Source organism: Mytilus edulis, chromosome 13, assembly GCF_963676685.1.
Source record: "Mytilus edulis chromosome 13, xbMytEdul2.2, whole genome shotgun sequence".
NCBI classification, from domain to species: Eukaryota; Metazoa; Mollusca; class Bivalvia; order Mytilida; family Mytilidae; genus Mytilus; species Mytilus edulis.
The window spans coordinates 35,429,865-35,445,857 of NC_092356.1; the positions used below are offsets into that span (position 1 = coordinate 35,429,865).

Below are 15,993 nucleotides of genomic sequence, written 5' to 3' on the forward strand. Positions count from 1 at the left end.
ATTTTAAATACTATTCTAAATAAAATAGCTTTGAGAATCGTGTAAAAAGCGTTCGTTGTTCATTCGTCACTGAATCATTCAACGTGCGTGTATCGTGCGTGCGTGTATCGTGTGTTTATCATTCATCGTGCATCGTGCGTGTTTCGTGCGTTCATCATCCATCATTCATTTTGCGTTCATCCTTCGTGTAACGCTCATCGCTCATCGTGCGTGTACCGTGCGTGTATCGTGCATTCACCGTGCGTGTATCGTGCGTGTGGTCAGTTTGAATTTTAGAAGGTCTGTAACTAAATTGTACGGGTGGCGTGACAAAAATGATAATACACTTTAAAGGTATCATTATATGTTTGTTGTGACCACGTGTGAGATGAATCTTCAGTCATTAGGTAAGTTTTTCAAGTTATACATTGTATTTTTGTTTGACATAAAGCAGAAATATTGGGTAAATCTTAGCATTTTATATTTACATGGTCGTGTTTACATCTACAGATTTACTTTGCATGAGCACATACAAACCAGTGGCGGATCCAGAACTTTTCCTACGGGGAGGGGCGCTGACTGACCTAAGGGGGGCCCGCTCCAGTCATGATTCAATGATTCCCTATATAATCAACCAAATTTTTCCCATGAAAGGGGGGCCCCCAAGGCCCCCCCCCCTTTGGATCCGCCTATGCAAACCTCAGTTTTCAGGAACGAAAATTCGATGCATTTTATTGATCAGAATATAAAACAATGTATAAAAGGCTTTCTTTGATTTTTATGTGCATATTTTTCCTGCCTGCAAATACGCTATTATGTAGGTCGCCAGTGGAAATGCTAATGATCATCAAGTTCGTTACGTAGACTCTTATAAGTAATGTTACAGAATTGTATTCTTTGACATGAACAATAAATAGAGATCCTCGAGCCTCCTCGTGGGTTTTTTGGTTGTGTGATTAATGGGCCGTTTTTATAGTGATTAATTGATTACCAATCTTAATATTTTATGATTATTTGAATTTTTGTTAATCTAGGACTGTATTATTGATTATTTGATTTATTTCTTTAAAAAAAAGAAATGTAAATGATTTTGTGATTATGTGGTAACTTGGACATCCCCATGAGAGGCCTCAATAGAGGGACAATAGATAACATCTACACATCGAATGGATGATTAAACGATAAAAAAAAACGGAAACAAAATTAAATTTTTAAAGTAATTTTACCGAAAAATAATCCCTGCGGCAGCAAAAGTTTGGTGCAAACTTGCCGCAACCATTTTACCATGCAAATGAAGTTTGCAGCAAACATAATTATGCAAATTAGCTTGCGGCAATTGTTTGTTGCAAACTTGCGGCAAACTTGCAGGAACTACACATATACCAATGTCATGTGTGTACACATTCAATTTATTTATTTCATATTACACAGCAACATTTTTAAAAAGTAAATTCTTGTCCTTATACAAACAATCATTGAAAAAATTCTTGCAAACTCGTGAGATTTAAGGAAATACATATGTATGCATTTTGAAAAAGTGGCAGGAGTCATTCTCAAATGACATAATATACCTGTATTAGAAAATAAAAAAGGTAAAATCTCAAATGTGTATTGAGTATAAAGCTAGGTAATAATTGCATTACAGAATTTAACTTAATCTTAAAAACATGATCATGATGGTGCAGTACATCAGTTACAAATTCAAACTTATAATAGCTTAAGTTTTTCAATCACACATACATGTATATATAGTTGCTTACTTAATTATGTATGATGATAACATTAATCATTTTATCAAAACATTCAGTTCTATGAATCATTTGTACTTACACAATTACATACTGGTTATCCCATATTATTGAACCAAAATGCCTCCTTGATCTATTATATGGTGAAATTTCCAAACACAACCAACATGACCTATAGCCACAATTTCAAATTGTTACTGTGCCTAACCGATCACCTTTGGGGTATTATAATACCTACAGTGTTACCTGGATAAAAAATTGTCAACACAACTTGTCCATTTAAATTGTATGATAGGTATTGTGAGAGCTCATCAACAGGTGGTCATTTAACATCCCAGTGAAAAAAAAATCACTAAAAGGTAAAATTTAAATGACTGATAGCTAGCTTGCTTTCCTCATGTATCATGACCAATGTCCTGAATAGACTATTCTATTTAGAGATGGGACATTTTAAGCCATTTCTTTTTGTGTCTCTTTACAGTGAAGATGGAAATTCAAGCAGTGAATTTAGTTTAAAAAAAAATGGAGAAATATGTTTGCTTCATGGTGTTTTAATGTGGGATATATTTTAAGTTTCTGATTCCTGATATGGAATTAAAGTGTTTGTGAAATGGATTTTTTTGGATAGCCCATCTAATTGTGAATTATTCTACAAGATGAATTATGTGTGGCTTGGTGTTTTCTAATGGGATATATTTTCATCTTATATTTAATATGATTCCTGAAATGGAATAGTAGTGATGCTAAGTTTCATTTAATATTCAGGATCTTCTTCAATTGGAATTACTGTGAAAAAATTATTTTCAATATATCAAAAAAAGTACAAATGGCTTAGTGAATAGAAGTTTCAGTGCTTTATTCTTCATTATGAAAGTGGGATTTACCAGCAACGATTTATTTGTGATTGTTAGCAAAACAAAAATTTTACAATAATTATCTTTATTAGTAAGAACAAATTGTGTATTAAATGTAAAATGTCCCAGACCTAAATAGAATAGTCCATTCAGGACATTGGACATGAGGAAAGCAAGCTAGCTATCAGTCATTTAAATTAACTCTGTGAAGGTAAATCTACAGGTAGTTAAATGACCACCTGTTGATTATAGCTCTCACAATACCTATTGTATAATTTAAATGGACAAATTGTGTTGACAATTTTTTATCCAGGTAACACTGTAGGTATTATAATACCCCAAAGGTGATCGGTTAGGCACAGTAGCATCCAGGAAGTGCCAACTAGGCATGCCCAGTCAATATTGTGTAATTCCTGCAATGTTCTGGCAAACATATGGAATGGTCAAAGTTTTCTGCAATCTTGCGGCAAACATATTGAATGGTCAAAGTTTTCTGCAATCTTGCGGCAAACATTCTTTATCATTTTAAACTTTCTGGCAATCTTACGGCAAACATTGATGTTTCTGCAAACTTGCCGCAAGCTTGCAGGAATGTTTGAAGGAAGTTTGCAGCTAGAGGCAAACATCTGCAAACACTATTTTTTGTGTTCCTGCAAACTTTTTGTTTGCCGGAGAGCTTGCATCAAGTCTGCTGCAAGTTTGCGGCAATTAATTCAGTTTCATCTCATATTTAAAAAAAGTTGAAAGGGAAAATACGGCAATAAATTGTAATTTTGAGCAAATTATATACAAACTTTCGACCTCATTTTAATCAAAAAGTAGCACATGAAGGTATATTTGTTTTATTACATATCGTTTTATTTAATCAGGTAAAAAATAGTCTGTATGGAAATTTTTATCAAAAAGTAAATACGGGATCAAAACTGTATCGTATGCCCTTAAATAAATAGACCCTCAATATAATTACAGACCAAACTATTCAGGACCTAATTAATGCCGCAGTGAAGGCCAAAGACAATGCTTACTGTCCTTACAGTGATTTCCATGTTGGTTCGGCTGTTTTAACAGAAGATGGACACATTTTTTCAGGTAAAGATTTGAAATTATCATAGTAGAAAAACAAAGGATATCGTTTATCCGTTGACGACCTTGACAAAATTAGTACATAGGTATAGGCAGATGTGGTGTAAGTGCCAATGAGACAACCCTCTATCCAAATAACAATTTAAAAAAAGTAAACCATTATATGTCAATGTACGGCCTTCAACACGGAGCATTGGCTCACACCGAACAACAAGCTATAAAGGGTCCTAAAATTACTAGTGTAAAACCATTCAAACGGGAAAACCAACGATCTAATCTATATAAAATAAAAAAAACGAGAAACGAGAAACAAGTATAACTTACATAAACAAACGACAACTACTGTACATGAGATTCCTGACTTAGGACAGGTGCAAACATTTGCAGCGGGATTAAACGTTTTAATGGATCCAAACCTTCTCCCCTTTTCTGAAACAATAGCATAACATCATAGAAAAACACACGATAAAATATCAATTGACAGGCTTAACTCAATCAAAAAACGTACATAAATACACTATAAACGAATAAATTTGATCCGCTGCACAGCAAAAAAAATGTTTTGATATTTTAAGGAGAAAGTCAAGCATACAAACAACAGCACACACGATGATATCAGGTGCTCCTAAAAGGTATAGCAGACATTTCCTATCATGAAGAATTACAAAGTCTTGAACGTGTTAAGTAATGTTTCCTATTTCTTAATTGTGTGGTTGTTGTTTCTGTCTTAACATGAATAGTTTAATATCAATGGCAGTTGCTTTTGAGTTTCCTGACGTATTGTTATTTAGAGTTTGACATTTGGTTTATACTCCTTAATGAGGTTGCTACTCCTGCAGACGAAGTTGACCTTGGATGTCAGACTTTTCAATATTTAATATATCTAAGGGAGCTACCATTTGATTTTTATGGCGGGGTTAGTATGAAAGACAATTAAGACATGATAGGAGTTTTGAGTGAAAAAAAATTTGTAAGAGAACTGAGTGTCTTACTAACTTTTGCATTTAATCTCAGGCTCAACAAAATGAGGGGGAAAAAAACAATAAAAATATTCCTCTTGTTACTTTCTTTTAATTGTAAGAAGCTTCTGTCCAAGTTTGGTTACAATCCATGATAGTTTATGAATCTAATGAATGTTTGCAGACTGTATGTAATGTTTAACTAAGTCCATTTATAAGTAAAATACAGATACACGGGTACAAAATTTTAACAAAATTACCTTCTAGATACTAGCTTTTGATCATAAACAAGCTTCTGTCAAAGTATGGTCCAAAATAGTATAAGAAAGTTATTAAATTTTTAAAAACTTTAACCACAGAGTGAATGTGTTGTTTCCTGGCAACAAATCTAAGTCCACTTCAAAGTAGAATACGTAAAAAATGGATTGATTTTTTTTACAAAACTATTTTCTGGAAACTATCATATGATCATAAAAAAAAAGATTCTGTCCAAGATTGGTACAAATCCAGGATATCTCAGAAAAGTTATTAAAATTATAAAAACTTCAGAGTGAATGTGTTGTTTCCTGGCAGAAACTCTAAGTTCATTTAAAAGTAAAATATGGAAAAAATGGATTTTTTTTAAAAATTTACATCTGGATACCATCTTTTGATCATAAAAAAGCTTCTGTCCAAGTTTGGTACAAACCCAGGATAGCTTAGAAAAGTTATTAAAGTTTTAAAAACTTTAACCACTGAGTGAATGTAATGTTTCCCGGCAGAAATCCATTTATAAGTGAAATACGGAAAAATGGAATGTTATGTTTACAAAATTTACTTCTGGATACTATCTAATGATCATAATCAAGCTTCTGTCAATGTTTGGTAGAAATCAAGAAAAGTTTAAGAAAGTTTTTAAAATTTCAAAAAGTTTAACCACAAAATGAATATTTGTGAACGACGCCGACGGAATGTAGGATCGCTATGTCTCGCTTTTTCGACAATAAAAATGGCAGGATGAGCAACTTGGCCAAAAAATAATAGTCAAATGTTCGGACCCCTTGGTTCATTACCTGCGGGAGTTGGAATCTTAGTTTACTAATAATTTTTAAATGAATCAACGGTATATTTTAGAGCGATACAAAATGTATATGATATAAAATATATCAGTGCCGAAATATTGACTCCTGTGCGTGTCAAAGCATAGGGGACATGTAGCTCACCAACCGGTGCTAATAAAATTGCCGGATGATCTTCAGATTATCTGCAAATAACATAAAACAGCCCTCTAATTCTTAAAAAACTGTCATTAGTTGCCCGGCAATCTTTTTAATATATATAAGAATTAGACAATGCTTATATAAAGAAGCAATGTACCAAGAATATCAAGATAACTGTCCTTGATACTAGTATTAAGAGATTTTGGTTCAACTGGACTACAACAATAGGAATGGCATTTATTTGAAATAATTGTTTTACTTATACTCGAATGATTGTAGGTGCGAATGTAGAAAACGCATCATATGGTTTGAGTATTTGTGCTGAAAGAGTTGCCATTTGCAAAGCAGTTTCAGAGGGAAAACAAAATATAAAAGCAATAGCAGTAATATGGTAAGATTTCCTACGCATATGGTCACATTTTGTATAGTATTGGAAGGTATAATTTATTTGCAATATATTGATACTGTGACGAAACATGCGTGATGGTATCATTTCATTCATTTATTGTTTTGGTCTACAGGCTTAGGACTGAGATTGTTAGAAAATACGTTGCATTGTTTAAGACTTTATTTCAAGATCACACTATAATTAGGAAAAATTAATATAAAAAAGGAAGATGCCTTATGTGTGCCAATGAGACAACTCATCCAAGTCACAATTTGTAAGAGTAAACCATTATAGATTAAGGTACGGCCTTCAACACGGAGCCTTGAATATTAAGGGCCCCAAAATGACTAGTGTAAAACCATTCAAACGGGAAACCCAACGGTCTAATCTATATTACAAACGAGAAACACGTATGACCAAGTCAACAAACGACAACCACTGAACATCAGGTTCCTAACTTTGGACAGATGCAAACAGATGCAGCGGCTTAAAACTTTTAAATAGGTACCAACCTTCACCCTTATCTGAAACATAGTGCTGCATCACAACATGGAAAGACACCCTGTAAAATATAAATTGGAATGGCTTATTAGCTCAATCAACAACCATCGTAACACAAGTGAACATACACTGAACGAATTAATTTGAAGTTAGATATGAAGCTTATTTTCCCCGATGCCCTAAAACACTTATAATAATTCCAAATTGAAAATATACGTTGTACAAATGTGACATAATTGGATGACAATAAAAGATCTGAATTCATTAAGGAGCCAAAAAATCATGAATCTTGGTTTTTGAAGTAAAACAAACATTTAATGGGCAGTCAATAATAGTATTAACCTACCTTTGGGAATACGTTTAAAAGTAAAAATATTGTGAAATATTCTTTCGAAATTACTTTTTCTAACGAATTATTTCAGTTGTTGCCCAACAACAAATGACATTGTTTAAAATATCATGTGTCATGATATATACGATCAAGCATATATACAGCAGGGTTAAAGAACATCAGTTGTTCGACCTGTTAGTCAAATGCATTTTGTTTAAATATACTTTTTCACTTTTTTGGTCTTTTGGAAAATGTGGTTTGTGCTGTTTTTAGACCCTTCTACAACGGAATTTGTTTTACATGCACACATATAAAAATTGCGGTTTTTATCCAACGCAATCATAGGTTTGAACATAGTTGTCAATTTAGACTCGTTTATATTTTTTCGTTTGGGCTTGTATCATATTTTTTGGTAAGAAAATACTACATTTATAATGTATCTTTACATGACTTGAATTTAAACACTTGTAATGTGTTTTAAAATGAAAGTGTTTAGAAATAAAACACCTATTTCTAAGCTAAACACAATCCTAACAGCGTTGTACTGAGGCACATCTAAACATGTAAAAGTGTTTGGGGTCTACTGTTTAGACTGTAAACACCATATTTGCAGTGTATACACTATCTTTCAATATACGCTGCCAATGATTTTTTGAAAGAATAGATTGCCATATGATGATTAAATGATTATTCGTTCGTAAATAGATTGCCATATGATGATTAAATGATTATTCGTTCGTAAATTGTATAAAAGATGTGTTACATTTAATCTGTATAGCACTCCGGATGTGCCTCTAATAAGATATAGCCAAGAATGTTGAAAGTGGCGTTACATTTTACAAATTAAATTTATATCAGTAAGATTGTGAATTCACTCTTTCTTTTCCTCCCGACATACTGGCCATTGAATTAATTTACACATGTCTCATGTTTTCAGTGATGTGAAGAACGACTTTAAAGGATCGTGTGGTGCCTGTCGACAGTTTTTTGTAGAGGTATGTTTTATTTTTTTGATATATGTATCATAGTGATTCAAACAATGTTGCAATAACAAAAGAACAAATTTTAAATTACACATTGGTGTGACTACTGGTCAAATCATAAAGGCAAAATATATTCACCAGAGTGGTATTACCTCTTTTTTAAGCCAGCCTTACGATCTGTTCCAGTTAAATCATATCATTGTCTCTGTTGCTTGATTCTAATTTAATCATGTGACTTTTTAACAATGTTCTCCTTTTTTAAAAGGACTCTACAACTCATATGAGTACTATTTGATTTTAAATCACTTAAATCTTCAATAAGCCACTGCATGTAAAACACAAATTCATCATCATTGATAATTTTGAAGATTTTTTTATGTGTATAAAATGTCTTTGTGTTGCGTTTTAATTTTTTCTTATATCTTGCATTGATATCCTCTATCTCATTGCAATTTTAGTCTTATACAAGAATCAATTAAGCAGTAAATTTATAATTCCCTTAGTTCTTTATATATTTAGTTCAACATGAAGATGGATATATACATGGTAAAACCTGATCTAACAGTGAAGAAAGTAACAGCAGAAGAACTACTTCCTATGTCCTTCAATCCAACAGCTCTTCAAGCAGAAAGAATTTCTTAACACGTTTAATAGTTAGCAAAAAAGAATGTAAATAAAATGATGAATTAATAATATTTTGCCTTTTGTTTCCAATCTTTCTAATAAACATGATAGAGGAGAGCGAATTCACTGCAGATTGAGCCACTGACCTCATTTCTGTCGGATATAATTCATATAAAAGAGAAGATGTGGTATGATTGCAAATAAGACCAAAATGACACAGACATTAACAACTATAGGTCACTGTACGGCCTTCAACAATGAGCATGTTTTTCTGTGATATTGTCTGTTCATCTTTTTTCCCTTCCTTTTGACATGTTGTTTTGGTGCTACTTAATTTTTAATTGTTATTTTTTAATCTTTATTTTTAGATCATTTATGGATTTAGGCTCTTTGTTTATTTGCATATACTACCTTAAATTGCATGCTTTGGCATGTTAATTTTCACTTTGGGGCCTTTTATAGCTGACTATGCAGTATAGGCTTTGCTCATTGTTGAAGGCCGTACAGTGACCTATAAGTGGTAATTTCTGTGTCATTTTGGTCTCTTGTGGATGGTTGTCATACCACCTCTTCTTTTTTATATTTGGCATGTTAATTCTTTGTGATATTTGTGTAAAAAGAGGAATATATTTTGGCCTTTAAACTTGTTATAAATTACCTGATAAAATGTTTGCGGTCATTTTTGTTGTGCAATTCTGTTTTTCTTTATCAATTTTTCATGAACTCTCGGAGTTATACGCTGTTGTTTTACTTTTAATATTCTAAATTACTTATTTGGCAACATTTATCCCAAAGGATGACTAGGGAATAGAGATATTATGAGCCTCCATTTTGTCTCCTTCCTTCCAAGAGAAAAAACCTTTCCAAAGTGGAGTGTATGTTTATCTATGCAGGATGTTGACATGAATATCAATAATGTGGTCATTTTTATAAATTTCCTGTTTACAAAACTTTGAATTTTTCAAAAAACTAAGGATTTTCTTATCCAGGGCATATATTACCGTAGCCGTATTTGGCACAACTTTTTTGAATTTTGGATCCTCATTGCTCAACTTTGTACTTGTTTGGCTTTGTAAATATTTTGATATGAGCATCACTGATGAGTCTTATATAGACAAAACGCGCGTCTGGCGTACTAAATTATAATCCTGGTACCTTTGATAACTATGGACAACTATACAGCCACTTCTGGTAGGAATAATAGGGACCTTATATCTGATGCTTAGTGTGGAGAAAGTGCTAAGCTCTCTGTTAACAAAGAGTCCTTGCCAAAACAATTTGAGGGAACTGCAGATGCCCTGTTGCCTCTTGCCTCCTTTCAGGTCCACCTTCAATACATGAAATATTGACCAATCTATTGTATGTGTTGTAATTTGTTCACATCCTAAAAATGCATGAAATATTTGCCACTGGAAATTGAGCAACCAACAAACAATCAATCAATCAGAGTTACATTAACCAATACCAAGTGATCTTTTAAGGGAGTGACATTTAGCCATAGTTAATAAATATTGAAATAGCATATAAAACAAAATGGGACTCCCTGTTAGTCCAAAATAACTTATGGTATGTTCAAATTCCAAGTTTAATTTTCTAACATGTATGAAATATTTGCCACAAGAAATGTAAGTCTTCTTACATTGTCAGGAACCTGATGTTCAGTGTTTGTTGTTTGTTGATAAGTGTTTCTAGTGTTCTGAGTCTGTTGGTTTTCCTAATTGAATGGTCTTAACTAGCCATTCATTGGCCCTTGATCGCTTGCTGTTTGGTGTGAGCCAAGGCTTCTTGTTGAAGGCCGTAATGATTTACTTTTACAAACTGTGACTTGGATAGAGAGTTGTCTCATTGGCACTCATGCTACATCTTCTAATATCTTTACCAACCAATGAATTACTTTTCAAATTAGAGTGGTCTCAATCATAAACTTGTTGACCTCCTGTCAAAGAAATGCCATTTTAGTGATGAAAATGGGAATAAACAGCTGTGCCATGAGCGCATGATACGCCCTACGTCTTATGTGGAAGTCTTATGCAATAATCATAAATAGTTTATGAGAAAGTTTTTAAAAGCAATAACCATATATTGTTTTAGAGACACAGCGGGACATGTGATACCCCCAACCCTGTTTTTTTTTACAAAAACTACCGGGGTAAATATTAACAAAATAAAATTTTGAATCAAAACCAAAAAGTATACAGATCTTTAGATTAATATATCAAAGAAGTGTGTAAAGTTTTAAGCAATAATCATAACTTGTTTTTGAGATACGGCGCGACATGTAAAAAACCCTCCCCTGTTTTACAAAATACTCAACAACTCAAAAATAAAATTTTGAATAATCACCAAAAAGTATACAGATCTTTCGATTAAGAGAACAAAAAAGAGTGTAAAGTTTTAAGCAATAATCATAAATCGTTTTTGAGATATGGCGCGACATGTAAAAAAAACCTCCCCCTTTTTTACAAAATACTCAATAACTCAAAAATGAAATTTTGAATCATCACCAAAAAGTATACAGATATTGAGATTAATATAACTAAAAAGTGTTTTAAGATTTAAGTCATAATCAAGAATCGTTTTTGAGATACAGTGCGAGATGTGAAAAAAACACATCCCTGTTTTAGTTATAAAGTGCCGTAACTCAAAAAGTTTAGATCTTATTTTCACCAAAAAGTATACAGATCATTTGACCATCATAAGAAACAACAATATTAAGTTTCATGAAATTTGGATAAGTCATTCTCAAGTTACGGTGCAACATGTTTACGCCGGACAGACGGACAGACAGACAGACGGAGGGACAGACAGACAGACGGACGGATGGACACCGGACATTTGTATACCATAATACGTCCTGTCAAAATTTTGACGGGCGTATAAAAATAAAAGTAACACAATGTTATGACAAAAAAATACTTTTAATATTCCTGTGTAGAAAACAATACTTAATTTAAATGCAACTATCACAGATATTCAATATATAAAATTTAAAAAACGTCAACAACACTTTATAAAATAACATATAAATAAATAATGAAAAAGATTGTGATAAAGTCACAATTGTCTACAAACAATACAATTCAAAATACATTTATCTGTATAAAACTCTTATGGAATTTGTTTAAGAACTAAACATTCATATAAAACAACATTCAAACTCATGACATGATTATTTTTAATTCTATCTTCTTTTTTTTTTAAAGATTTACAGGGAGAAAAATCAATAGTGGATATAAGTTTAAGTCCATGCAATTTTGGAAATGAAAAGACTGATAAATAAATTTGGTGCTCTGAAATTCCATGATTTAATATATATAAGAATTTAGAAAATATATTGGTTTTTATTTCATATGATCAATATATATGATCAATATTTGTTTAACTGAGAACAGTAAGCTTAGGGTTAATATCTTTTAAAATCAACCAACTATATATTTTGTTTATAAACCAAAGTAAATTGGCGAAAGTTTAAATTTTGCCTGAACAACTGACAATATTTTGCCTATATATGACATATTATGTTTCCTTTATATGCAATATGTTAATATTTTTCTATCTTCATAACATTTATAAATTTCAACATCCACCAATGTGAAATAAAGTTGTAAAATGATACTTTGCAATATGAAATTGTGTAAAGCCCTTATAAAATTATGAAAAGTTCCATACCTCATGATTTACCTATCTCAACCTTACAATATATCAAAATCAATTCTAATAACATTATAATTCAAAACTTTCAATTCACTTAGAGTGAAATATTGAAAATTTGAAACATCACATAAGAAACACAATTTTAATGAAACATGACATCATTTAAATCTCTTTGGCTAAAAGTTCACTATATATAAGACTTTAATATAAAAAAAAAATTCCTATATTCTTATTCAATTTTTGTTTATATTGGATAAGGAAGCTATCTTTTTTTACCATTTTTTTAATTGAAAAGTTATTGTAAAATACAAAAGATAATAGCCCAAAATATTTGGAGCTCTGAAAATTTGAAAGAGAGGGGATGAAATATTTTTATTAAGGCCTAAAAACCTCCAAAAAATTTTATCATCAACTTGTGATCTTTTTGAACAAAAGTAATCTACAATTTAAAACAATGGCTATTGTATTAAGCAGACACACAAAAAAAAATTAAAAAATCAGCTGAAGCAAACACAACAATATTTCATTTCCAATAAATGATAATATTTCTACAATATATCTGGTCAATAGCCTTACCCATATTTACTTGCTATAACAGATTTTTAACAAGAATTAAGTACATGTACTTGTGTGCACTCATTAACAGTATATAAAAGCAACAAAAACAACAAATTATACTGGCAGCATAACAATAGATAATAGTATCTCCAAGTCGGCATAACAATAGATAGTAGTATCTCAAAGTCAGCACCAAGCCTAACAGTTGTAAAACTTCTTACACCTAAAACTGGTTAAAATTTATAAACAATTCAGTACATTTACAAGCTTGTAAGTTTTTTTTTATAAAATGCAGACAAGTGCTTACAGTCATACAAATTTGGAGTGCAACTATCTTACTCGAGGCTTAAAAATCGAACGGCTGGATTTAGTGTTTTGAGCACATATTTTGTACTCTGAGTACTGAGTTGATTTTACAACCATTGACCTAGGTCTTTTGTAAACAAATAAACTTCAAAGACATCTTTCATACTTTCTAATATTTCACAAATCATTTCTTTGATTTTATAACATAAAATGAACAAGAAGATGTGGTATGATTGTTCTGGGTACAAATATCAACCAGAGACCAAACAATATGGATGTAAGCAATCTTAATCTCTTTCTTCATCAATGACAAAAACCCATATCGAATATAATTGGCTGATAAATGGAATTAAGTGAGATAAACTATCATTATCTGAATATTAAATCATCAAAAAAATAGAAAAACAAAGTCATGCACCTTAATGTTCGAAAATTAACTCCATTGATATTAAAAGGTAAAATAAGAGTCCAAGAATATTCTATTAAATTGTCAGATTTTTTTCAAAATAACCTTACAATGTATGTAAAGTGTCAGTTTATAGCTTGGAATGTATAGATTTAATAAATTTGCAGTTTAAAAAAAAGTTTGCAAATATATAATTTAAAAAAAGTATGGTGATACAACAACCTGGAGTTGTACCTAAAATTAATTTCAAAAGCAAGAAAAAGTTCATCATATGCATGTTTTTTTCAACATTTCATCAGCTGTATATATGAATAAATCCCAAAATGTCTAAAAATAAAATTGGAAATTTTCCTACACAGGCTTATTTCCTAAAGGAAAGTTTAAAAATTAACATCCTATTAAATGTAGACAGCAGCGAATTAAAATCTTATATAATCATTTTATAATTTCATTCAAATATTCTTATCAGATGTAAAAATGATTTTTATTGTCAATCTTCATAGAACATCAATGGGTATCTCCCATTTTTAACACATCTTAGAACATCTGGGTTATCTCCCATTTTTAACAAATCTTAGAACATTTGAATTATCTCCCATTTAAGTCTACAGAGTTGTCTCTTTGAATAGTTTTGATATGTCCATTTCATTGTTAAATTAAGAGGTAAAAACAAAAGACTTTCATGAGTGGAATTATTTGTATTATTCATTTTAGAAAAATGTGAGAGAAAAAAATCACTAGAGAAATGGTATTTTTACCTTTTTTTCATTATTCTATACTCCTTTTCCATGGAAAGTCAGGACCACGTTTAGATAAATCTATTAATATATATGATATGATTGCTAATGAGACAACCATCCACCAAATTTCAAATGAGGATGAGTTTTAAGTAGTGAGCAACCAGTACAGCCTTTAACAATGAGCAAAATGTGTACTAAATAGTAAGCAGTATGTATAAAGGACTTACTTGATAAAAGTAAGATTTTATCAAGAATAACAATGGCCGATTATCATGTATATCTATGTAATAAGTAATAATTTCAGTTACATTAGTTTTACATGAGAGACTTTGTAATTGATAATAGTATATGATAATGATTTTTTATCCATACTCAAAACACACATAGTTGAACATGTTGAATGATAAATAACCTCACAAACAATATAGAATAGCAAACAATAAACTTGTGTTGTTTCAAAATACTGTATACCATCATATTTCGGCCAGTACTATTTTTTTTAGCCTTTTCTAGCAAATTTCACAGATTAAAATTCTTGCAATTCGTCTTATTTTCTTAGTATTTTTTTCTATAAAAGTAGATCCATTATGGACATATTCAAGACAATTTATATTCACATTATTTTTCGTCTCTAGAAAGTTATGAAAATTGGTTTGTTTTTAGTACTAAGAACAGAATCAGACACTTCTTAACATTTAGTGTTTTATATAAACTGTAGAAAGTCATGAAAATTGGTTTGTTTTTAGTACTAAGAACAGAATCAGACACTTCTTAACATTTAGTGTTTTATATAAACTGTAGAAAGTCATGAAAATTGGTTTGTTTTTAGTACTAAGAACAGAATCAGACACTTCTTAACATTTAGTGTTTTATATAAACTGTATCAATACATCACAAACATCAAATTGATAAAAGAAATGTAGTTTTATGTGTATACAGATTTTTTTAAAATAGAATAGAGAAAAAAAAACATTTTGATGATAAATGTGGCAGTATTTCAAAGTCAAGAGCAATAATCATGATTCAAAAAATAAATTGATTTAATTGTGTTCTACAAATAAAAGACCTCATGTTTTATGTCATGACCATAACATGCTGCCATTTTTTCTTATATGTCGTAGAAAAAAATGCATTTTTACACACTTAGCAATATACAGTACAAAAATTTAAAAACATACTATCTTAAAATATCTAAAATTGGAATCATCCTAGGACTGAAGAAGACTCTGTTGTTCTTTGAACTGTCAATGGCTGGTCATATATACCATACTAGCAAATTTGTTGAATTCACAGAATTCAAGTTGAGAAAGCTCTGGTTTTGAGTAATTGTTTAAATCCTAAAAGTAGGTCACTATCAAGACATCTTTATTCCTTTCTTGGCACAGAATTCTTTAAATCTTGAATTCTCTAACTCTGTCATAACTTTATTCAATGCATAAATCTGAAAAATATACAGACGGAAACTTTATTAACAATGTTTTATCTTTTAGCCATGTGCATGAAAAAGTTTTTTTATTTTATTTTACACAATTTAAAATAATCTCAGAACATCTTGCAGATGGCAGTTAGGTCCGCTGCTGTATGCCCTGAGGTAATCGGTGCCCTCAGGTAATCGTGGCAATAGTGCCCATTTGCGTAGTAATAACATAATCTAAAAATAGAATAAACTAAAAATACATC

At 31.0% G+C, this 15,993-nt stretch overlaps 2 protein-coding genes across 2 annotated transcripts in view; one reads left to right on the plus strand and one right to left on the minus strand.

Moving 5' to 3' along the window:
- Positions 1–251: 251 nt before the first annotated feature.
- Positions 252–8,727, plus strand: LOC139500818 (cytidine deaminase-like). The gene is made up of 5 exons (XM_071289688.1): positions 252–386; positions 3,551–3,670; positions 6,102–6,213; positions 7,980–8,037; positions 8,545–8,727. Exons 1-5 carry the CDS (start codon positions 344–346, stop codon positions 8,665–8,667), a joined length of 456 nt encoding a protein of 151 aa, XP_071145789.1. The 5' UTR covers positions 252–343; the 3' UTR covers positions 8,668–8,727.
- A 3,283-nt stretch (positions 8,728–12,010) lies between these two features.
- The window catches only part of LOC139501768 (vitellogenin-1-like), a 28,708-nt gene continuing 24,725 nt past the window's right edge, over positions 12,011–15,993 (minus strand). The window contains exon 5 of the mRNA XM_071290911.1: positions 12,011–15,754. Coding sequence (XP_071147012.1) covers positions 15,668–15,754 — 87 coding nt within the window. The 3' untranslated portion in view covers positions 12,011–15,667. The remainder of the gene's footprint in view (positions 15,755–15,993) is intronic.

What these genes read in the sequence shown, in the direction of transcription:
- LOC139500818 (XM_071289688.1), top strand. Translation starts at nt 344, where the DNA reads ATGTTTGTTGTGACCACGTGTGAGATGAATCTTCAGTCATTAG. An exon ending in AAAGCAATAGCAGTAATATG is followed by an intron (nt 6,214 to 7,979) that starts GTAAGATTTCCT and finishes TCATGTTTTCAG; the next exon opens with TGATGTGAAGAACGACTTTA. An exon ending in GTCGACAGTTTTTTGTAGAG is followed by an intron (nt 8,038 to 8,544) that starts GTATGTTTTATT and finishes TTATATATTTAG; the next exon opens with TTCAACATGAAGATGGATAT.